This window comes from Rhyacophila brunnea, unplaced genomic scaffold (assembly GCF_057557595.1).
Source record: "Rhyacophila brunnea isolate RB1 unplaced genomic scaffold, BYU_Rbru_1.0 scaffold_12, whole genome shotgun sequence".
In the NCBI taxonomy this organism is placed as follows: Eukaryota; Metazoa; Arthropoda; class Insecta; order Trichoptera; family Rhyacophilidae; genus Rhyacophila; species Rhyacophila brunnea.
This window is the reverse complement of record NW_028232774.1, coordinates 35959073-35985230: the sequence shown is the minus strand read 5'-3', so window position 1 is coordinate 35985230 and position 26158 is coordinate 35959073. Positions and strand designations below refer to the sequence as shown.

The 26158-nt window shown below is 35.2% G+C and overlaps 1 protein-coding gene across 3 annotated transcripts; it reads right to left on the bottom strand.

Moving 5' to 3' along the window:
• Positions 1 to 1345: 1345 nt before the first annotated feature.
• Gclm (Glutamate-cysteine ligase modifier subunit) lies at positions 1346 to 17486 on the bottom strand. Of its 3 annotated transcripts, none has more exons than XM_085961203.1 (7): positions 17301 to 17486; positions 16683 to 16912; positions 12877 to 13117; positions 6293 to 6418; positions 4357 to 4464; positions 3424 to 3609; positions 1346 to 2569 (listed from the first exon to the last, which is right to left on the bottom strand). In XM_085961203.1, exons 2-7 carry the CDS (start codon positions 16788 to 16790, stop codon positions 2421 to 2423), a joined length of 918 nt encoding a protein of 305 aa, XP_085817329.1. In that variant the 5' UTR covers positions 16791 to 16912; positions 17301 to 17486; the 3' UTR covers positions 1346 to 2420. The 3 variants fall into 3 exon arrangements, with proteins under 3 accessions (XP_085817329.1, XP_085817328.1, XP_085817330.1); XM_085961202.1 differs by having other exon boundaries at positions 17372 to 17486; XM_085961204.1 differs by having other exon boundaries at positions 2106 to 2569; positions 16683 to 16865; positions 17372 to 17486.
• Between the last annotated feature and the right edge of the window lie 8672 nt (positions 17487 to 26158).

Below are 26158 nucleotides of genomic sequence, written 5' to 3'. Positions count from 1 at the left end.
GGAACAAGCCTGTAATGGTTTTTCTAATTCATTATTTTTTTATTAAAATATGTAAAAAAGAATATTTTCAGTCACCTTCAACATGAGATAACTTTACCGACTAAATACTTAAAAAAAAATATTTATTATTCCTTTCACAGTATGTATTATTATAATATGTTAGTTAAAAAGAGGAATACCTGTATATGTATAATACATACATCTATTTACGGTGTTTACACCAATATAATATGTCCTTAATTAAAATAACACTCTCTCGTCTTATCAGTTAATTAAAAGTTTATAGACACCATAAAACCTAATGTGTCGTTTAACGACAATTACATAAATCTAAATCAATACATGTTATACACTCTCTTTAAAACTCTGGATACTGTAATTGGACAGGATTATGTATTTCCAGTTCAAGAAATATTTTCGACTAAGTTAAATAATTTCAATAGAGTATAATTAATTTGAAGGTTTTACCAACAGATGTCATTGGTAATTTACTTTTATTGATTTTTAACAAGAATATTATAATGCATAATTATGTCCAATTGATTTCTTTGAAATTCCGTCATTATTCATATTGTCTGACATACAATTTAATAAATACAATCTTTGGGTTAAAGATAAAAAAAATTATCTTTACTTCCAAAGTAATAATACAATTTATTTTATATTATGTAAATAGTTATTTAATTGTAATGACATTAATTTTAATTAATATCATGGAACAGAAAAAAATAGAAATGCAAACTGTGGGTGTGTTTGAATACAAAGTTCACTAGTGAATTTCATATATATTTTTTGGAATGTTTCAAAAGAAATTGTGGATTCGACGCGTGCAACCCAAGTACACGTAAAATGTGGCTGTATTGTGTGCGTAGGTATATTGTTACAATAAAATGGTGACTTAGTACAAAATACCAAATTCAACAGTTCCATTAAGATATAGGTAATGCGTTTACATAATCTTATCAAAATATTTTATACAAATAATCATAGGTAAAAATTTGTAAAAAAAGCAAGGGAAAAAATATAAAAGAAGACATAGGGTACTTTACATTAATTTGATTCCATTTAAATAAATACTAAGGTATCAATCAGACTACTCTTACCTGAGAGAAATAATCAATACAAATAAGTAAACACAACTTCCAAACAAAAATCTAACAAATTCACTAAGTAATAATACAATACTTGGAAAGGCCTCAGAAACATTATAAAGCCCAATTTTTCAGTGTAAAATATTAATTAAATTAATACTTATTAGCCCGTACAAGGTCGTCAAAAGAAAATTCGTAGAGATCCAGACACTGTCTATGAATCAATTCAATAATATTGTAATTTCCATGAATCAAATTATAAATATGGTTCTGGGATGAATGGGATAATTTGAAATACCTCAGATGTCATTGTAAAAGTAAAGTTATCAGTTAATATGAGGTATCTAATTACAAAAAGCAATAAGTCCAGAATCAATGTCAGAGTAAATGAACTTTTTGTGACACTGTACATATCTGGTTTGTTTCATTTTTATATCATGTTACTTCATCTTCAATTTGGAACAATTTTCCCATTAAATATATGGGCATTTATTTAAATTAGTATAAATAATCAGTTTCTACAAGTCTCAGGTTTAAAAAAAATCATATATCTTTAGGGCGTTTAAGTTACAGATCATAATAATATCGACCGTGTTTAGGAAAAAGGGTGTAACCCAGACAGAACAAATTTTACAGGAGAGGCAAAAAACCTTTTTTGAATGATTTTCGTTCAATATTAATAAAAAAAATAAGCACAGACATTGGGTGCATGATGATTGATGATTTGGTATAATATCTTTTCGATCTACTAATAATTAAAGAAGTTATTACAGAAAAATCATTGAGGGTAAATGCTTTTTCCTGATATTAAAACTTAATTAAAGCTCAATTAAAGCCTGAATTAAGATAATAAATCGGCATTTGCGGCTTAATTCCTTTTTACAGAACGTGTATTTAGTTGTATACATTGTTAATATCTAATAAAAGCACTTTTCAAAAAATCGAGGGTTACGCCTTTTTCCTAAACACGGTCGAATGTACGTGTTTTTTGTTTAATTTCATACCATATATTTTGTGACTTACGATTTTGTTATTAGACATCTCATACCTATAAGGTTAATATACTAAAGTACCAAGATAGTCTAAATATGGATAGCGAAAGACTGTGTTTGAATACCACTCGGTCCAAGAATTTTTTTAGGATTATTAGATATTATGTTTCTGAGGATATTCGAGGTTAGTATTTTCAATAAACATGCTACATTCTTAAATCTAGTGTATAATCATAAAAGATAATTAAATTAAATTCACTAATTTTCCAAATTCCCGATTGAAAATTGTAAATAAAATATTATAGATAATATTATGTATTTCTAACATAGTCCGCATTCAGTGTGATTCTAAAGCGGCACTTGTAATGAAACCTTTAAGGGCTAAGACTCCTCGGCACTTGATGTGCACTTGGTACCGAACACACCACCGCATTTTGCTTGGACGTCCTTCCATAATGCTTGTGAGTGTTTCTTTTGTGATGATTTCTGGAAAAAATAACATAAAATCTTATTATTATATTACTAAAAAATATTACCAGGTGGCAGTATCACCTGTCAACATACTCATATGTCTTCTCCCTGTATCTCTTTCGCTCATACGTTTAAATCTATGTTCTGTTGTTTCAGTCTTAATTATTTGTCTGTGAGCTGCTGCTGCTGCATCAGCCTGACGGACTCTTTGTACAATCTTTAGATTTGGGGAGCACACCATCGTTGAGCTCGTTCAATTACTACTTTGCATATGTAAACTTATGGCATAATAAAAAGCTATTTGTATACTCTAACACAGTGGTGCACAAATGCGGCCCGGAATGGCATTTGTTGCGGCCCAAAATAACAAGTACTTCATTACCAAATTTTTCATTGAATATGATAAAAATCTGTGTTCGATGTGAACAAATTATGCAGTAGCAACGGTATATAATCTGAATCATCTTAATGCTATTTTTTATTATTTAATATGATTATATTTTCAGGGGTATAGATTTGCGACCGAAATTCGTCTTATTACAATGAGTCACATCGAAAAAATACAGTTCGAATATGAAACATTTGTTTGTGTACATTATGTATGTATAGTGCGTGTATAGTCTTTATGTACTTTTATTGGTTTCTAACAAATTAGTCGTTCCATCGTGCAAATATGCACGCATATTTGCATAGTATAATATATCATTATTTTTCAACACTTTTACCCTTTGCGGCCGGCCCGTGAAAAATTACAAAATGGATATATCGGCCCTTCTTTCAAAAAGCTTGTGCACCACTTTGCTCTAGCAAATAAATCTGAGCGTGTATGTTTCTTTTCACCGTCATTATATTGTTTAGATTTAACATACCTTGTGGATCGCTGTGCGTGAGCAATTGTATGTCATTATCCTTGCAGAACTTCTGCAAGCCTGGGGGCACGACACAGCACGAGGAAAGGTTGATCTGCACGATAGAAGGTTTCACCTCACTGGTCTCATGAAGTCTTTTGAAGCATGCTTCATCCAGATCGGACACGCCCAGTTGTATGATTTTTCCTGAAACGAGACAATTTTTTTTTAATCCCACGCTGACCTGATGATGTCTACCACCTCACAGCTATGAAGTCATATTCTTATTACTATATATTATATCTTATGTATATATTTTTTTTAACACTACAACAGGCCATGTATGTGGACAGTAGTGTAATAAGTAATAAAAGTTAAACAATCACAAACACCCAGGCAGAAAATCACATAAATATATTGTGACCTCATTGGGAATCAAACTGAAAGACCCCGGATGAAAGGCCAGCGCCTTACGCACTGGACTTGGAGGGCCACCCTCTCACAGACTATCATACAACGTAAGAATATCATTAATGTTTCTGTTGGTTCCTCGAAGTATCTTAAATCCTTCGACTTGTTTGCTGGGCTTATATTTGTGGGTGAAAGGAAGAGGGCGATAAGTCTTAAAAAATGAGTTAAAGATGGCAAATGAACCATAATACACATATGCACAAATGAGAAAAAGGATAAGTCAAATCAACACCTTTGAATTACTAAATTCCATACAGAAACATTGGAGTTCCCATACAAAATGGTATATAAATTAATCTTTTGGCTGTCCTGAAAAGTAGCAATTTAAGACTTAACATCTTCTTCCTTTCGCACACAGATATGTTAGTTAATATCCCTTGATGATGTATTATTATATTGGTAACATCAGATAATTACTAAAAGGCATAATAAAATGAATGCCATTAAAAGGGAGAAGGATGTATTGTCACACAAAACACTGACCTTTTTTCACATACTCTTGTAGCGTGGACCACAAAACTTTAAGTCCAGGCATAATGTGGTCGCATTTTGAAGTGTCCATCTCCTTCACATCTGGGGAATCAGGTAACGCTAAAACAAACATAATAAAATTTATTAAAATGACAAATTTGATTCAGCCTTTTGGCTAAAGTAAATAATTCCTATATGTGCAGTAATATGCTATGTTGACATCATCATTATCATCAGCCAGAGTTGATCCAGCGAGTTTTAGGACACGATAATGACATTTGTCAAATGGATATCCACTCGTTAAGCATGCCAGACTATTGTTCTTTCAATGTCTTTCATAGCTTAGATTAGATCGCTTACTCTTGTCTATTAATATAATATAATTTTGCAGTATTTACACGTTGTGTTTAATATGCTAGTGGCAGACTTGATATCAAACAATTAATTTAAATACAAGAATTTTAATAAATGATTAATTATTCCATAATAATATTGTTGAAGTTGCTGCCAAAAGTTGTTAAGTCAATAATTTAGGTATTTAGAGTTAAGAACAGATTATAAAGCACAAAGAAATTAGCATTATGCCTGATTTTAGAGGGCATGTCAACTTCAAATTGCAATTATCCATAACATGATTTCGAGACTTACCAACTTTTGACAGTAACCCCCACGAATGTAAGAAACGAAATTACAATGTAAGAAAATAGCGACAGTTTAAATAGTATGACATGAACACAAACATGCAACACCTTAATGAAATAAAAAAGATTTAGAGGTTTTTCTAGATGGAAAAATTATATTTGAAATAAACTGAATATACATAATCAGTTTATTCTGAAATTTTCAAAATAAGTTAAATATACCACAAATTATCATGTCATATAACTTGGTGTTACCACCATTGAATAATGTCTGAGTATGTATTGGTATTTAAATCGTTGACCTCCATCCAACAGGCACTCACACGCCATGTATTTTGTAACGAATACAGGAAGCACTTATTTCTTGGATTGTGACTGATAACAACAGCCTCTTACAGAGAATAAATAGCTCTATTATAAAATATAGATAATAGAGATGAAGGTCAAGATAAGTGATATTATAATTTTTAATCTCTTCTTCATTTACTGGCACTGATTAATGGTTGATTAATCTTGCAACGCCTCCGCCGAGATCTAAAGACGTAATTTACAGGATTACTGTCAGTACTTTATTCTACTAGATAGCACTCAAAGTGGTAGCGTCGAAGTGGTTGGCATCCACCAAAGGACAACAACCGGAACTGTCTGGGATCCGACTGAGCGGAGATATTTGTCGGGGTCCGTCCACATACAGGCCCAATTGGCCACACTGGCTTGATATTAAGGCCATACCTCAGTTGAGACACGGTCTAAAAAGATCGTCGCTATGCGATGCGCGGATTGCGGGTCGCGGGTGCAAATGAGGCATGTCAAACCAAATATAATTTGTCTTATAAATCCAACATGTGTCCATTTAATGTTCTGTTTATTGTTTTATCAGTAATAATAATAATATATTCATTGACATGTTTTCTTTTCAAAGTAAATGGGTAACGTTTTAAGTCATCTTTACACGATTTAAGAATTATTACGGCCGTCGCCATCACGAAGCAAAATGACGTGTTTCCAGCTCTACATTCTATTCTCTCTCCGAATGGGAGCGAGTACAAAATTTCGTCGCGCCTATGGTTGAAAATTATTTGCCGTTTCACTGATGAATCACCTTAACTAAGGCCAACTTTGAAGCAGTTGAAAAGTTTGCAACGTCGTATGGTGGAAGGAATAATTCCGATCCCTCCTTGGATTCATCATTTTCAACTCCTGACACCCTCTGTTTCAGTACACGGGTACAGAAGACACTTCATGTCACTAAAATTCTATCATTTGGCGTCTAGTCTGTAATTTTATAATTAATAAATGATGTATACCATCTCCATTGGCAGGCTTATCATTGGGGGTATGTTTCCCTCCTCCATTCGTTTCGGGAGCTGGATGCGGGGGGTTGTAAGCCAACACCACGTTCTCGATCATCTCTATGTTGAGAGTTTTGTAAACTGGAAATATAAAAATACAATATTAAGTTATAATATAAATATTTAAATTGTCAAAATACTTTATATATCCAAGGTGTAGAAAGATTTTCTGTGGTGATTAAGAGTTAGAAGGTGTTACATTTATAGATCATCTGTATTAGAAATATTTGAAATCTCACTTTAAAAGCAGAAAATATGGATTTGCTAAATTAAAATCTGCCACTATTATTGTAATACGTATCAAATTAGCTGCTTGAAAATTTTTCATAATATTATATCAGTGGCTATAAGTCACCAAAGAAGAAAACATGTACTAAACTAGATATTTTACAAAAAAAAACTGATGCCCAACCGGGATCGAAATTGAGCTAAAAAATTCTATGACTCTATTAGTCTCCCTTCTTATCCATAGGCTGCTGGGAACTGAGATCACTTTACATAAAATAATAGTCATTATACAATATGTGCAAAGGTAGGTAGGTAGGCTTTGTCGTTCAAAGCGTGGGTCTTTCATAATATATTGAAGTAGACAGTTCTGAGAACTCAAGGACAGATCGGTTCAAAAACCATACAAAAAACTTTGGATTATCTTAAGCCTTTGTTTGCATGTGTTAGTATAAGATTCAATAGACTTGGATACAGTATATCGTCTCTGTTCTGGCAGAACACACTAACTGGAGAATACTAGTTTTGAGTAATTTGACTTTGAAGTTGTTAAAATGTTTGAAATGGTCTATCATATGAGTTTATTAAGTAATCGTAAAAAGGATGACTTTAAAATAAAGACTGTTTATTTATTAAGAAGGTTTCCAGACGGTAAAGTTTGAAATAAGGAACATTTTGGTATAACTAACTCAATATGTCATTTTTTAGAATTAATGTCTTCTGCCAGAACAGTGACGATATCTGGATGTAAATCCTAAATGCAATACTAAAAGACATTTGGTTCTTTTTTACCTTTGAAATGTCTTTAGGTTATTTAAATTTATTAGTCTTAAGAAGGTAGGCTTTAAATAATCATCTTCACCACTGCTATATATAAATTTTGATGTGGATCTTGGCAGCGTCACAAAGAGATTTCTTTATAGATGCGTTATGGACATGGTACCGCTGGGCAGTGGCGAAGGGTGGAGGTAGGCTGTTAAGATCCGCCATAAAAAGAGCACATTAAACTTTGTCAGACATACATATTTGTTTTCATTGAAATAAGACTACAATTTACAGATAGTGTTGGTTAGTTTTTAAAATTCAATTAAACCCTGAGAAACCAAGCCATAATAGATAATAGTCAAAAAATACACGTGTATCTATAAAATATCTAAAATTATGCAATTAAATCATACATAACTTTGAATATTTTATAAATAGAATAATATTTTTTATTTATTATAGTTTGGTTTAGGCAGGGCTTAATGAATTAAAAAAAATAACCAACAATATGTATAATATGTATTTTTAATCCAACGAAAACAAATAACTATGATTGAAAAAGTGTGCACAATTTTGTCGTATTGCCCAAATTAGACCAAAACTATTATGGTTTCGTTTAGGCAGGGTTTAATTGATTTTTAAAAACTAACTAACACCATCTGTAAATTGTAGTCTTAGTTCAATAAAAACAAATATATATGACTAAAAAAGTTTAGTGTGCACTATTTATAGCGAATCTTAACAGCCTACCTCCACCCTTCGCCACTGCCGCTGGGTCATCATGGTCGCAAAACAACAGTATAAATGAGCTGTCCTCTAAATGTTGTTATTTTACTAAACCATTCGATAGAACTCAAAGACCTAATCCCAAAATATGTAAAAATTAAAATTTGTCCGAGTTGATTGATCGGTAATTAATCTTTAACTGAAGAATAATGTAGTGGAAAATGTGTTCATATAATTACGTGTTCTGCACAGATCCAGTAGAATGGAAAGAAATAATTATAATATTTATAATAAATAAATACAGTCGAATTTGGTTATTACGATTACAGAAATAGCGAGATCTCGGATGTAATGAGGAAACATTCGTTGACATTTTATTTTATGATTTTCTACATACATTTATTCACTTTTATAACGAGCTACTTCTCGTGTATACCGAGCAAAACTATTAATGTGTCGATCGTTTAAAAACAACATTTTCGACCCTAAGCAATAAAATCCGACCGGGAAGTTAACTAGACCGATGCCGCCGGGATTCGACACTAATTTAGTGTCTAAGTACCTAATTGGCATTTTCGCCGACAACATTGAAAAAGTATCCACGCATACGGTTGAAATTGCATGTAAAAAAATCCAAGCTTTGTGAAGTCAGTAGGTACCTACAAGCGCCGGCGGCTCAGCAATTCATTACAATAAACAACTTCTTTGTAGTTTATGAATGCCATGCTTATTTCGGGGATTTTTACGATGGTTTTCAGATGTTTTATGTTCTATGATTAAATAGAACGTGGCGCGAAAAATGTTATATAACGATATAACGAGTAATGCTTACAATGAGCAAATTCAGTCGGTCCCATCTTCCTCGTAATAAACAAGTTCGGCTGTATGTTTTTCGAAATTCTGTGTCAACTAAATCTCAACGCCTCTGGCGGTTGCCTGATTTGCCCTACCCATGGAGTGGTCTTGGCTTTGAGGTCATTATGATATAATCAATTAAAAATGCCGTATACATCAGAAGAAAGATGCATTACTTTTTATTCATCATAATATTGTAAATAACTAGACAATCTAATTATACAGAACAACCAAATGACACAATGACTTGCAAAATTGAAATCACAATACAGTGATAAATCATTAAAAAGATAAATTTCCAGTGTGGTAATACATAGCACCAATGTCACAGTATTGCATAATAAGAAGTGACCTTGCGGTTTTAGTGGTCACATCAATTTAGTAGATATACTTATAATTAATAATACTAATTATTCATTCTAGAAAACACATCAATTTACTTTTCTAATAAATTATTATGTAGTGTGCAATAAACTCTGTTCTATTAGTAGAACAACATTTCATTATTAAAGGACACACGAGATAGTAAAAACTGTTTATTTTTTGTTTTAAATAGAATTTGCATATTTAAAAAAAAAGCAAACGTTCTTCCGACATAATAGCCAGTTTACACGTGCGTCGATTCACTGCTGGCAGTACGTATTATCGCAACCATAACAGTAGAATGAAAATGTAAACAATTATTGTAGTAACAGTTGCAACACTGCATATATGGATCAAAAAAGGAAAGCAGCTTCTGAATTGTATATTGGTATCTTGCGCGATATGTGCGAATGCGCGGTAGAACGATCATCGTGAACCTACTGGCAAAAATATGAACTACACAAAACATGCACGCAACAGAGACAAAAAATGTGTCTCACTGACACTTGAAAAATGAGAATGGCGTGACAATCAGCATAATATTTGTGTGTTAACACAATGCTTACGGGCCCTTTTAATTAATTTTGTAATTAACGTGTTAATTTGCATTTGAAAAGTAATTAACAAAAACACAATTTTGTGCGGCCCGTAAGCTATGGGTTAATAGTTATTGCTGCCATAATTTGTTTTACGCTGGTGATATTTTAGCGTATGACACGTGCATGGATTTACTGGCACCAAGAGTGTGTAAATTAAACTATCGTGATAATAACTGTTCACACGCTAGACACGTTATTGTCATTTTGTGGTGCTATTTGACAGATTGTGAAAATTGGTAAACGTCAAAATGTTCTGCGTGGTGTAATTCGTATTTTTTATGACAGGTTTGCCGCTATTGTTGTACTACACATGCGCATCATGCAAGTTGCAACTATGGTGTGAAAATTCAGAAGCCGCTAAACTTTTTTGATCCATGCATGCAGTCTTGCAACTTGCACGATAATACATGTCATTTAGATTTGCATTTTATCATGATAGTCGCGACAGTACGTACTGCCGCCATTAAGTCCTTGCACGTGTAAATGGGCTATAAAAATGTGTACGGAAAGAAGTAGCGTAAATACTGAAATAATTTAAACGTTGGCGAATCTGGAAAATATTATTTTTAATTTAGAAAGTTAATTATAGAACTATATTAATTTAGCTTAGCAAAATTTATGCTCACTCCTGTCCATAAGCTTTGTTATGTCGGTGCCAATATATACAAAATATTATGGATTCCTGTGGGTCTATTCTATACTTATCGAACACTAAATTGATAAATAGTATCAAACTTAGGGTAGGTTTCTATCAAAATATTAGCACTTATTGTAACAATTACACAGAGCCGGTTTTTATTGTTCCAATAAGTGCGATATTTGAACAGCAGCAAGATAGGTGCTGTTAAAATATAGCACTTATTGCAACAATAAAAACCGGCTTCGTGTAATTGTTACAATAAGTGCTAATATTTTGATACAAACCTACCCTAAGTTTGATAATATTTTTCACTTTATCACTTTAGCGGTCGATAAGCATAGAATAGACCCACTGGAGTTCATGAGGGTGGAAGATTTTTGACGATAAAGTGATCCATTGCGTAACATGACTTGACATCATAGAGCGGGAAAGGTTATAAATACATATAATTGCAAATTAAATTAATGTAAGTAATATGATAGATACAAATTCATTGTACACCAAAAAAATTAACCATAAATATTTTTTTTGGACATAATAATCTACATCTAATATAAAATGTATTATCTCGTATGATTTTTATAAATTACATTTGATAACACAACAGATTAGAATCGCCATATGTTTCTAGTAGAACCTATATAATATACCTATATACGTACATACTTGATAAAAAAATATTTTTTATTAAAAACTATTAACATAATAAATATTCATAATATTGGCAAAGATTTCAAAAAAGCATATTGATATGTTACTTTTAACTTAACTGTCAGTTTTAGATTGAAAGTAATAAGATAAACCAATAATAAATATCATATCTGCAGTTTTTTTTATACTAACTTAATGCCAAAAACATTTTTTTATTGATATTATGAATAGATAATGAGAATTTTTGTTGGCGCCACTCAGTTAAAATTCTATAAATGTAACAGACGTGCTAAATATTAAAGTACTTATTTATAGTGTTATATTATTTATGGAACTTTAGTTGTACAGTTCCAAGAAACTTAGTATATAATTGAAATGCTGAGAATTGAAGGAGTGCAAAAGATGTATAAGTATGTGACAATAAATTAAGACTTTTCAAATCACCAATCATTTTAATATAATATTGTTTATTGGATTAGATTAATTTCGTTTCTGAAGTGTGATTGTTTTAAAAGAATTATAGTGTGAATTTAATAAATTTTATAGATAATTTTTAGGTAATGAACATACGTAATTTGAAAACATCTCATGCATATATATACCCACTAGAAAAAAATCCATTTTAGTAAAAAATATGACACCCGGCGGGACTTGAACTTGTAATTGCTGGATTCGTGCCAGTGTGCTTTTCCAATTAAGCTATGGGTATCCTACTTAATTACAACGGTTTTAACTAGTAGTTCTGACATGAAATGCTTCACAAATTGCGTTAACAATGTTGGCTATCGGTTTTTGTATATTAAATCAAGGTATGTATGAATTAAATGCATTAATAAATTACTAACCGACATCACGGATTACTCCAAGTATTTAGTTTTTATAATGTACTTGCACTTGCTAATAATTTAATAAACCACTTCTTTTATTCAACGATAATAGCACCCGCACACATACATGGATTTACTGCCAGCAATAGTGCGTATATCGCGGCCATAACAAGACAACGTACGTGTAAACATGTATTATCCTGCAGTTGGCAAAATTGTATGCATGAATCAAAAAAGTTCAGAAGCTTCTGAATTACCCACTGTCAGCAGTAAATCCATGCACGTGTAAATGGGGTATAATTCACAAGATCTGTATTATTCAATATTATTGAACATACATAATTTGAAAACATCCTATGCATATTACACCTGAATCCAAATCTTGTGAATTATTCGTTGAATAAAATAAGTGATTTATTAAACTGTGATTATTATGTACACTTGATTTAATCAACTTGGTTACATAATATGTGCACTTGGATCCTTTCAATCTTCAGCTCGTCAATTGTAGCTAATGCTAAGTGGATAACAAAGTTTTTTATGTATAATAATTAATTCAATGGTTACATTACCATTTTATCTGATAAAAATAGAATGTAAACAATTCTTATCTAATATTTAGGAACCTGACAAGCCAACAAGTATGTGATAATTAAGTGAAGTGTTTTGAAAAATAATAACTTGAAACTTGAGCACTTTATGTAAATAACTACATATAAAAATCGTTGGTCTATTCTAAGTAATTAATATGAGTTTTTAATGATGAACATTTGATAGTCTACGATAATCTTATATATTATTTTGAACAATAACAGAACTCTTACATATTTTTGTATTTCACATAAAAAATGCAACACGGTCGATTTGTAAGTATAAATATTGTCTCACCGCTGTCAAGGCATTCCGTGAGTGATTCAACACAATCATCATTGACGAATATCTTCACGCCAATTTTGAGATTCTTGCGGTCATCTTCGCCCATCTTGGTTTTGACATCATCGTGAGATCTTGACACAACCACTGAGCCCTTCTTCGCTGCCAGTATATTGTTATCGTGAGTGATGCCATTATCAACAGAATTATTGGCATTCTCCCACTCTCCAATGGTGATTTTTAGACTTTCCGTAAGCTGCAAAAGAAGAATAAATATTACACACACTTTAGCTTGCATACGATTTTACATCATCCAAAAATGTTTTAAAACTGAGACAATATATAGAATGTCACATTCTCAAATCTAGTGTCTTATTCGTTGAATAAAAGAAATAGTTTATTACTTTAATAACAATTTTAATATGATCGTAATACCTCCCTCCAATGTACGTAGTTATCACATCAGAGCTATTACAAACAATCGACGAGCCACCCACTACCTGTTATTTAAGTGAATCAAATTAGTCTCAGACCTACAAAAAAAATCGAAAGTCTATTTATTCATCTTTATGTTTTTAAAACAATTTTTGTCCCTTCTGTAACATTTAAAGTTTTTCGCATTGGAAGTTTATGAGCTCAACAATCACATATTGAACATACATAGTTTTGAAAAACACTTTCTGAGAAAATATATTATAACCAATAGAAAAAATCTTTTTGAAAAAAGTAAGCCGGGGAGTAAGGCAGGGAATCGAACCCTGCATCTCCCGGGTTTACGCCCCATCCGCGCATTACCTCTATGCTATGCAGTGACATACTAATTGCGACAAATTTTAACTATTGGCAGTAAGTAATAGGTAATAGGTAAAAGTAAGTAATAGGTATCTACTTTGATTTAATAAACAAAAATCGATTGCCAAAGTAGCTTGATTTAGAAGAGTGCTGATGAGTGGGTATTAAAAGTGGCCAATAGTTAAAATTTGTCATAATTAGTATATCACTACGTAGCATAGAGGTAATGCGCGAATGGGGCGTAAACCCGGGAGATGCAGGGTTCGATCCTGCAGGGGAGGCTTACTTTTTTCAAAAAGATTTTTTCTATTGGTTATAATATATTTTCTCAGAAAGTGTTTTTCAAAATTATGTATGTTCAGTAATTAGTATGGTACATTCTTAAATCTTGTGAATTATTTGGTGAATAAAAGAAATAGTTAATAATTATAAATCACATGTTGATAAAAAAAGTTGGTGTATAGGTGTTTGATTATTGTATTAATTTTTGTAGAACTAGAAATACGTAATATTTGACATTGGATAATGTAGTAAGAAAACAACTAGGTATAACCTTCTTGGAGCGCAAAAACAAACAGATTTCTCTTTTATAGATGTCAATGACAAAACCAACTCGAAATTTCCAATTAAATATGATCCACATAAATATAATTTAATACTGTAGGTAAATTGGCTTATATTACTTAATACACCTTTAATATTATTACAGGAAGAGACTGTCTTCGTTGTAAATATGCCAATCATACCACATTAACATACATTAATTATTTATCCTTGCGAAATCAACTAGTCAACCAAGTAGACTAAGTAGAGCATTGGAAAGAATGCCTTTCGCAGTCTTCAGGTACTTATGTTTCTGAGGTTGTCTAAATTATATATGTTCAATAAAGAATGTTGCATTCTACAATGAAAAAAAATTCATTATGTAAGTACTTAATAAACTAGGTAAGTAGGTACCTACTTTTAGTTGAGTCAAAAAATAAAATTGTCTCATTTAACTGGTTCTATGCCTAGAATTAGTCTATGCGATGATGCCCACAGAACGCGTCGGGCGCGCGAAGTCCGCGTATGCAGTGTTTATTCATAACCATAATCACACGTCTCTTCCCGCGCATTACCCTTCACCTATGTTATAAGCGGCCCAAGCAGCACAAAATAAATATTATTACAGCGCCTCTCATAACAAAGCAATAAAAATATTATATTATTTCGGGTCTTGTAATTAAAATTTACGATGACATTATTCAACCAGCGATAAACTGAACACGCAATAAAATAAAACAATGACTTCTCTGTAATTAAATAATTGCTTTCCGCCCGTCGATCGACAATGCCTCGCGCAGCGTGTTTTCACTCGCTGTGTTCAATGAATGGACTCCATTGTATTTTCTTTCATTCGTATCGCCGAGAAGCGGTGATTCGCGAAAAAACGATGATTCATGCGGTGCGCGCGTAAAATGCGTCGTCAAATCCAGTGGGCGCTGGCGTATTTGATTACGTTGTATTTTCGTTGATTTACGCGCCACTTGTAGAAATTTTGCGCGAGCGCCGCACTCGCTGCGTCAATGGGCTTTATGCCTATGAATTAGAGGCCGTGATCGACAGGCCGCACATACAAATTTCGCGAGTTATCTCGCCCGACTTTAAACTCAAATTACTAGCCACTATCAATTGATTTGCATAATCTATAAAATTAAACACGCAGTGACATCTGTTTGAATAATTATGAAATACTAAGCCACAAATTATCGGTATTATAGCGATTGTAGTTAGAGGTCCGCTCTACATTCAGCGTGTGTTGTTAAAAATCAACGGCCTGTCAGATACTGCCATAGTAATATCGTGAGGCATAGAAAAGGTTAAAACACAAATGCGATATTATACCTTGTTTACACGTGCATGGATTTAAGACATTTGAGTGGTGTGTAAATTAAACTATTGCGATAATAACTGTTTAAACATGCACACAGCAATGACAAATGAGTCACGCTGACACTTGAAAAATGATATTGGCGCGACAATCTGCATATTTATAATATTATGTAAACAGTAAGTTATTGCCATGATAATTTAATTTATACGGTTAATGCTGGTGATATTTTAGCGTATGCACACGTGCATGGATTTACTGGCACCAATAGTGTGTAAATTCAACTATCGCAATAATAACTGTTTACACACAGAAGTACTGACTGTGTCGCCAATCACATTCTTCAAGTGTAAACGAGACATATTGTTGTCATCATCGTATGGTGCTATTTGACAGGTTGTGAAAATTGGTAAATGTCAAAATAGGCTGGGCAGTGCAATCCATATTTTTTCCGGCAGGTTCACCACTATCATTCTACTGTGCATGCGCATACGTCATGCAAATTCTAACTATTGTGTGAAAATTCAGAAGCTTCTGAACTTTTTTGATTCATGCATGCAATCTTACAACTTGCATAATGATACGCAGTTACACGTTCATTTTCTTGTTATGGCCTTGAGAATACTGTCAGCAGTGAATCCATGCACGTATAAACGGGGTATTAGCATAAAGATGGTAATGAGAATTTACAAATTTAGCTGAGAATATTTTGAAAAAAAAAAATTTTTTTTATTGCTTTCGTAACATATTTAAAGATAATTGTAACTCCGTCACGGAAAAAATGACACTTTTGGAATGCTGAAGATGACATTCTAAATAATCTAACTCCAAAAATAACTCATTTCCTCCATAATGTCATTTTGGCTTATCACGCTCGATATCATGCCAGACCATGCCTGCCGGTAAAAAACGTACTACACTATGCAGAGACTCATTTTCAGGTTAACCGATTTTCACAACCTATAAAGTAGTACTATAAAATGACAACATCGCGACTAGCTGACCCTTGAAGAATGAGATTGGCGAGACAGTCAGCACTTTTACGTGTAAACAGTTATTGTCACGATAGTTTAAAATATACACTCTTGGTGTAAGTAAATTTAGTTAATAAAAGTTAGTAATTTACCGTTTTTTAATTGTTTGTTAAGATTTGACATACCTCTTCTGCCACATTCTGTCCTGCTTTTTTCTTGATGTCAATCAGGTTGAGCACATTGCCAGTACTTATCGTGACTCTGTTAGCATTAGTAATCGCTTCAGACAACATGTTTGCTTATTTTAAAACAGACTTTAAGAGTTTGAAAAATAATACTGCAGTATTGCTTTTTGTTTATCTGGGACACTTTTTAAATCTCAGTTTATTAGTAGTTAATTCAAAAATTAAGTACCCTTAGGAAAAAAACACAAAATCAATCTACTTTTTCAGTATACACTTTATCATAGACTAATATACTTTTCACTTTATAATTGTCAGCAGGATATTCAGTTAGACATAAAATATTTAACATTGATATCCGTACCCGGTTAATCGTTAATTCAGTAATTTCATGGTAATCTGAGTAACGTAGGTACATAATATACGTAAATTCGTAAATATATAGTTTACCAATAGTATTTATTACAAAATAAAGTAATTTATAACTGATTAATATATAAATATCATTGATGACAAGTATAAATGTAAAATTATTGTATATTTAAGTTCAATTTCATCATCAAATTTCGCTAAATAAATAAAACTAGTAATTATTTGGACAACTTTTTGTATTTGAATTACAATACTAAGGAAAGAAGTTGGCACTGTAAACTTTAGATTTAGTTCTTAAGATTATTTTATTATATTCGTACTAAATAATACACTCTAGCAGCGATCAAAACACTGAGTTAAAATTTCTAACGCAAACTAAACTGTCAAATTAATGACATCACACTGGTTTAGAACATTCCCTGCCCCCACTAGATTGACAGATAACTCACCATAGACACAAATATTTTCACTGAGAACGTCCTTTCGGAAAGAACTTTCCAGATAAAATAATAATGAAAGGAGTTTTACCTACCTACCATTAAAACTTTTATTATTCGTGTTGACTCTGAAGTCCCTTGAGATGTTGATCGTATTTTTGCCTTATGTTCTTCTATGCTGGCCCCTTTTTACCTCTTTTTCTTCTCGATTATTATTATCTCTCTGGTTGCTCATCTTGTTTAGCAGGCTGGCAGGACTGACGCTTCTATTAGCGCTTGGCCGTAGTCATGGGGCGTGTACGACGCGGAATAGGCGCGGGGACGGGCACGGGTAGAGTGTCCGTAGTAGCCCACGCGCGTCCAGTCGTGTTCAGCGTCAAATCAGGGATAGTAAACCATAAACACAGAAAAGTTTTTACTGGAAAACTCCTATTTGAAATGGCAAAACTTTGCAGCAAAATATGGGGCCAATGAAATCAATATGGAAAGCACTAATTTAACAGATGAATTTTATAACTTACCTATACAAGAAACTGCGGGGACAACCAGACAAGTTTTTCGAAAAAGAGTAACATGAGAAAATATTTGATTAAGGATATTCTAATTGATCTAAGTTTTTTCTATTCCTTTTGAGTCATTTTTTGCGATCCGACTATCGCCTTTTGGCATCTTCAAACACCACCAATGGTGAATACACACTGTCATCTGATACAGTTAATTCCTGTTTATTTGGTAAATTTATATAATATATAAATTTAAATTCAAATTCCATCAAGTACGCTTGGTCGATTTTATAATTTGATTATATATTGGATAATATGTAAGTTAAAGTTTAAAAAAGACTTTTCGGTTCATATGGTGTGAATGTAGGTGTAGAATGTACGCTTCATAGCTTTGCACCCTGGCTCTAGGATGGAAATGATGTACCTACTTAATATATTTTATTTTTATTATGTTTATATTTTTTTATTAAGGAAAACAAACAGTTACATAGACTACAAATATGTATAAAATAGACTAGAAAAAGATATTGCAACAAGCAAAGTTTCCATATAAATTATAATAATTATAGTTAATCATATTATAATTTAAATACAGAGAAATTAGATAAAGAGATAAATGAGAAAGAATATTGAATAATTATAGACAAAAAAAAACATTTTTTTATTAACCCACCTTTATAACTATAAGTAAGATAAGTATACAATATTATATGTGCGTTAAGAATTATTGAAATTTAAAGATATTATTTTTACATAATATATATTTGTTTAGTACTACATATTATATTAATACAAGTGAATATCATTTGATATAATTTTATGCGACTTAATAAGGCAAAGAGGCGTATCAGTGTAGTAAAAAGTGCAAAGTTATAAAACGTATACCTACTTTACATCACTTCGCACTATCTATGCTTTGTGAAAATAATACCACAAATACACCAGACGCGCGCGGTAAGCTCATGATGGTTGAGACACCCGCTACTCGCTCGTTTCCCGCTCGGCGCCCGTCCATTCAGTGCGGACACCTCTATGCGCGCAGTATGGGAAGAGCCCGACGCATGTACGATCTTGCCTGCGTCGAGCTAGACGCGCCAAAACAACACGCGCGTACACCCGTCCCCGCGCATTGTCTACAGACACGTCGAAACATGTTCATACGTTTGAGTTGCCCGCGCCGCCGCCGCGCCGCGCCCGTCAAACCACCACGGACGAGCACTTAGTGGCGTCGCTTGTCTCTGCTTATTCAATTTGATATGTCTCAAGGAAACTAGGTAAGTGTTCTCTGGACTTCAGAGTCAACAAGAATAATAAGAGTTTTAATGGTAGGTAAAACTCCTTTCATTATTCGCTATTGACTCTGAAGTCCCTTGAGATATCTGTTTATCACCTGATAAACCAAGATAGTTCCTGCAAGATAGGATGGATGAAACCTAACAAGAGAATTAGGTATAACATATTCCTTGCTTTTAGGCTCAGTGCACCGTGCTGAACAGAGAGGTCAATATATTTTGTTCCCCCGCTGTACAAGTCTGTGTGTCTATCGGTCTCTGGTAAAATGTTTTAAAAGTAGCTTCCTGGCGCCAATTATCTCTCTGCAGGATGTCATCTATGGGGTAATTATCTAACCAATTTAGAGAGGCGACTGCTGATCGAGTACTGCCTGGTGATTCCTGTACCCCTGCATCAGCGAGTACTGACTTCACCCAATTTCCGATGACTGCTCGAGTCGCAGGTTTTGGGGGACCTCTTGACGAGATAAATAATGCCGGAATATTACCACCCTCTTCTCTTCTCTCATTGGAAACGCAGATAAGTTTTCGTAGCCAAAATACTGGATCGATGTTTTGGCAACTGGAAGCGTTTAATTTCCATCCAGATTGGCGGTGCCTTGATGTGTCTGTCTTGGAACCAAACACTGGCCATAGAATTATATGGTCGCCATTATCGATTAGGCCATTATCCGCTACACTGAGTAAGGTAAGGTCATGAACCCGTCATCCCGATGCGAGTAATAATAATATAGCTGTTCTGCGTGAAACTTCATATGGGTTGTATACTAGAGGTGTTGTTTTCTTGAGGTAGTCTACGATTATTCTTGGATCCCAAATCGGAGGTTTTGTAGGTTTAGTCTTGTGGGTGGATATGACTTTTAACACATGACGCACTACTATGTTACTGCTGATGTCTTTACTGATCATAGGTTTGCAAAAGGTAGCTATGGATGACTAGTGTTATATGACAGACCTTCCTTATTGTATAAGTGACCCAGGTATCTAGCCACTTCAATCGGCTCGGGGGTATTATAGCTTATCGTGTTGGCCGTGCACCATGTCTTCCATTGTTTGTCCCATGCAGGTTTATAGGTCTTCAAAGTGGATGGTCGCCAGCCGGAAGTGAGAAGCGATTTGTCCTCTACCGACCAGCTAGAAACTAAATCTGCCCACCCGAAATGATCCATAACTGGAGTGATAGGTCCCGGACTTGTGGAGGTGGATGGTTTGTCACCGGGTGACATCGGGTAGGGGGGTACCAGTGATCTCTGCTGTAGGTCTGCGCTCCAAAAACACTTCATCCACCATGGGGCCACTAGTAAATATTTCCCCTTACCGTGTTCAGGTGTGCCAATACTTGTGAAATTAGATTCGGTGGCGGGAATATCCAGGCTAGTTTGAAGTCCCACTGTCGACTGAAGGCATCGTGGAACAGTGCAAGGGCATCGTTCGGATTTCGTGAGACATACGAACAATGCGAACAAGTCTACATCTGTGAGTCCCCATCTTTGAAATAGGGGAGTTGTAGCCGCCATAACTAGGTGCCATTCTGGGATAATTTTGCTGCGTGAGAGATGATCTGCCACACAGTAAAGTTGTATTTGCCTGGAAGATATTGTGCAGTCAATGATATACTGGCCTAACTGGCGATTTCCAGAAACTGTAACGGCAAAGACTGAGTAGGGTTGCGGACTTTGTGCCCCCTTCGTTGTTGATGTAGGCCACAACTGTTTTATTGTCGGTTTGTAGGAATAATTCTGATCCCCTGAGCGTTTGCTCCCAGAGTTGTATGGCCGAGAGTACTGCATATAGCTCTTTTCGGTTGGAGTGCTACGTGGATTGGCTTTGTGTCCATGGACCTGATAGGTCGTCGCTATAGGATTTGTTTCCCGAATATCCATTTTTTCGAAATCGACATTTTAATGCAGTTCAATTTCTTTATTCGAACTCTACCGAAATCATTTATAAAAACAATAATTATTTTTATCTAGGAACAGACATATTTTTTTAAAAAGCCCGAATACGCCATGTTAAGTTACAATTACTCCGTGGTGTTCTCCCGAATGTCCAACTATTCGTACCTGAATATCCAAGTTAATTTCGGTCTAAATAAATCTCTGGCTCAGTTTTTATTTCCCGAATATGACTTTTAGCCAATCAAACCGCGCTGACGCCGTGCATCTCGCTCCCACATTCACGCTGTCTAGCTCTAAAACAATCACGCCCACTTTCATATTTTTCGGCCGTCCGGAGGCCTCTTTCAAATTTCGTCTTATTGATATTGTTTTTAAAGTTACTATTGTTTTAATAGTGAATTCATCAAATTTGAAGAGATCATTAATAGCTGATACATCACCAGTTCGCCCTGAACTTATAGTAAAGTTATGGAAGTGAGTATTTTAACCTAAATAACTGCATTTTGTTTTGATAAATGACACAGAATCCCAACGGTTATATGAATTCTATAGTATGACCCGGCAACTACTATGACGTTAAAAATAAATATTATTTCAAATTATTATTAATCAAACATTGTTTGTCTTTATTTTACTTTTAATCTAGGTATTTCTATGAAAATAAAGGCGATGCTATTATTTATTTTTGAATGCGCTGTAGTTAATTTAATTTTATATGTATGTTAGTAACTATTTATTTGGTGAATATTATATACTTAGGATATTGGTACCTACATAATATTAGCAGCCAATGGTAATTAATTTATAGATGCTACTATTTTGTGTTGTCATTCCAATAGTAAATATATAATATTTATTTTGTGGTTTGTAATAAGTTTAATTGTTAATTATAGACATATATAGATATAATAATATACAGATATAATATATACATAGATTTTTTTTTTGGAAAAAGTATTAATATAAAATTGTTAGCAAGTACGAGTAAGTACCATCATAAAATATTGGAGAAATCCGTGATGTCGGTTAGTAATTGAAGTAGTAAATACCTACTTTTATTTAATAAACAAAAACCGATCGCCGATAGTCGCTTGATTTTGAAGAATACTGATGGGCAGGTATTAAAAGGCCAATAGTTAAAGTTTGTCGTCATAAGTATGTCACCTCGTAGCATAGTGGATAATTCGTGGACTGGGTCGTAAACCCAGGAGATGCAGGGACGATTCCTGCTGGGTGTCTTACTTTTTTCAAAAAGATTTTTTCTATTGGTTATAATATTTTTTCTCAGAAGTGATTTTAAAAATGATGTATGTTCAATTATTAGAATGGTATAGTATAAAAATAGGTAATTACTTAAAAACTATTTTATTAAGTACTTAATCCGAAATAAAACCGAAAAAGCGATTGCCGCATGTTATTATTACATACGAACTTCGGTGATTACGATCATTAAGTATTTAAATAGTAGAAGTAATTATTAACAATTATCGTGTAAATAAATATAACATTTGAGGCGCGTACTTTTTGACCACTCAGTAATCCGTGGGCCCTGCAGCAATACGCTACGGTCATAAATCCCGAACGTCCTTGTTTTGTCCCGAATATCCATTATTCTGAGAGAGCGCTAAATATTTCCCGAATATCCACAGTGAGTACTTGTAAATAAAACGTATTTTCTGTGCATTTAATGATTTATACCAGTATATTATTCTTAGAATCTATTCTTAGATAATGTTGCAATCATACAGTGTAGAAAAAATGATTGATAAATCTACTGATATTTAAATATACGACAATGAAATTTGTTTTTCGTCTCCTGTAAAATTGACATTTGCTCTATTCGGGAAACAAATCCTATAGCGACGAGGTGGTACTCGTCTAACTGCGCTCCCCAGCCTGAATCCGCTGCATCTGTGCTGAGGAAGTGATTGTAGGTTGCCCTGTGAATCTTTCCTGAGGAGCCCACCGCTCGAATCCACCACATGATGTCCTCTCGAGCTTGTGGTGAAATCGTTGTTGTTTGGTGAGGATGGCTCCTTGATAATTGAGCGCTTGTACGTTGTAGACGTCAGCAATGCAACCACCCCTGAGGAGTGACGAAGGTTGCAAAGTTGAGTCGCCCGAGGAGGCGTTGGGCCTGCCTGAGCTACCAACTGCCTTTTTGGATCTGCAATTGCAGGTGGTGACGAAGTGATGTGCACTTCTCTGTTGATAGATATTTCCGATATGTTGTGAGTATGCAGTGAGCATACGGCGCAATTTTCATGGGAATTGCCGGTTACGCCTCCAGCATTTGGCATTCCCGAGTAAACTCCCTAACTCTCGTGAGTCGCGCACTACTAAGCGGGCAGCGACTTGCGCTGATCTCGCTTACCAAAGCCTACCGCACAACTTCTACTGACGCGCTTGCCGTACTCACGGGGGTACTACCCCTCGATCTGCACGTCCAAGTCAGAGGATCGATCACCCTCCTCTTGAGGGGGATCAGCACAATACTCGCCGGTGTCCATCTGACACCACCGCAGAGATCCGAGGACGTTCCTTACAGGAAGACTGTAAGTGACATTGTGTACAAGACCGCATTTGCGGCATGGCAGGCGAGGTGGACCGCCTCCCCCAAGGGGCGGCACACTTACCGTTTTTTCCCAGACGTATTCTGCAGGCACCAAACTAGAAGACTCCAACCTTCGCACTGGATTAGCCAGTTCCTCACCGGCCATGGCAACTTCGCCGCCAGACTCCACGAGTTTGGCTTGATAGTAGATGGGCCGGGTTGTACCTGCGGGCATGACCACCAAGATGTTGAACACATCCTCTGGGATTACCCGTTTATGGAATTCGAACGAGCGGAGCTGTTTTCCAGGGTCCGTCCTCACATGGGCCCAATTGGTCATGGAGATCTGGTAGCAACCAAAGCCAACTTTGCGGCATTTGAGAAATTTGCAGCGTCGTATGGGGAGCGGGATAGTCCCGACTCTTCTGTAGACTCATCCATTTCAATTCGTGACACTCAGTATGCGGGTACACAAAGCGCTTAACGTCAGCGGACAGCAGAGCCAGTCCAAAAAACAGACATTTTCTTTCTTAACTTTCTTCTTTAAGCACTACGGTGCATGGTTGCAGCATCAGTCCCGTGCGGCTCCGTCTCGGTACGGAATGAGCACTTAAAATCACTTCTTTCAGACACGTTTAAAGCGTCATAGAAAGCGGCCGTGCATATCCACGGTTGTACATATATGACGGGTGGTGGTGGGCACTTTAACGTATGTTGTGAGTATCCCACGTGATACCCAAGAACTCCCGCTGTTGGCTTGGAATTAGACAAGATTTTTTCTTGTTGATTATCCAGCCTAGTGCCTGCATGAAATCTATCATATAAGTCAGTTGCGACAGAAGAATCTCTCTGGACTGATTTTCTATCAGAAAGTCGTCTAAGTAAGTGACGATTCTCATACCTTTTCCCCGGAGGTGTTCGGCCACCCAGTTTGTTAATGAGGCAAACAGTCTTGGTGCTGCCGACAGTACGAACAGCAGGCATGTGAATTGAAGGAGTTTTCCTTGGTAAACTAGCCGAAGGAATCAGCGATGTTGTATAGCTATAGGTACATGTAGGTACGCTTGGCTTTGGTCTATTTTTATTAACCAGTCTTCCCTTTGCAGGAATGTTGGGACCTTGAAATGGTGGAACAGTTTGAACGGCCTTGGTTGTAGGAAACCGTTTAGGCTTTTTAGGTTGAAGACGGGTCGTTGACTGCCGTCTTGCTTCCTTACTAGGAACAGGGTTGGGAGGAAGCTCGGAGATGGCTCTGCCGATTCCAATACTCCCGATTTGTTCAGTTCCGCGATTTGTGAAGTGATCTCCGGCGATGATTGTCGCGTTTGGAAATCCTTCTGGAATTGTATGGAAGGCATTATTAGAGGGGGTTTATTTATAAACGGAATACGGGTTCCCATTATTATTTTTTGAAGTGCTAGGTTGACTCTCACCCCTGCCCTGGTCAACCACTTTGGTGGTCTGATCGAAGACCTTCTCGCGACTCCCACCTCTTTCTAGGTATAGCCAGTTTATCTTTGTTGAAGATATGTTCGGCGCTAGGTGGGATCTTGTTAAGAGCCAGCCTCTCGCGTAAAGGTGTCTTTTATTACCGAGAGGATTTTCTACCGCCTCGTCTGAACCAACTCTGCCCGTTTTCCACAAAGGATTCTGGTGACGTCCTCAGACACTTTGTTGAGTGCTGACGAGTTCCCGATTCCTTTACGACCGTCTCAAAGAGAGCCGTACTAATGGTGTGATTGCTGACAGAGTCGACCACTCGCTGTAACGCGTCCCGAATACACTTCTTTTGAGCGAGCATCGCATTTTGGAAGCCGGTGATCGTACGCTCCATTAGATGGTTTGCGATGAACGATCGTAGGGGCGTATTTCATCGTTGAGTCCCAACTCAACGAAAGACGGGGCCGCCAAATATTGTTTTTGGGTTTCAGCATAGCGAACCCCCGCCCAATTATCTGTGTCAAAAAGTTGGAGTCTGGTAAGTTCCGCTACCCGAGCTTTGTCTGGCGTCAAAAAATTAAATTGAATAAGCAGAGACAAGCGACGCCACTAATGCCGGCGCTCCATTGGCACGCAAGTCAGACGATTTACAGTCTTCGGACTTTTTTTTCGCGTGGAGCACCCCAGGTCTGCGGACTTTTTAATCCGCAGACCAGGCTCGTTGGATTTCAAACATGTTTGATATTTTACCTCCGAGTTGCCAGACTTCGTCCGTCGATCGCAATGCAAATTCGATTTGACATTAATACGCAATCATTTGGAACGCAAAAAAATCTGTAATTGTTTTAAACATTTTCATTGATTTATTTGTTAATTTACACATTATAAAATGAGAGATTTACCAATTATTTTTTTATTTGTATTTATGAAATTCATAAAAGAAAACGTAAATCTTGTGTTGTTTTCACTGCTTTATTATTTTA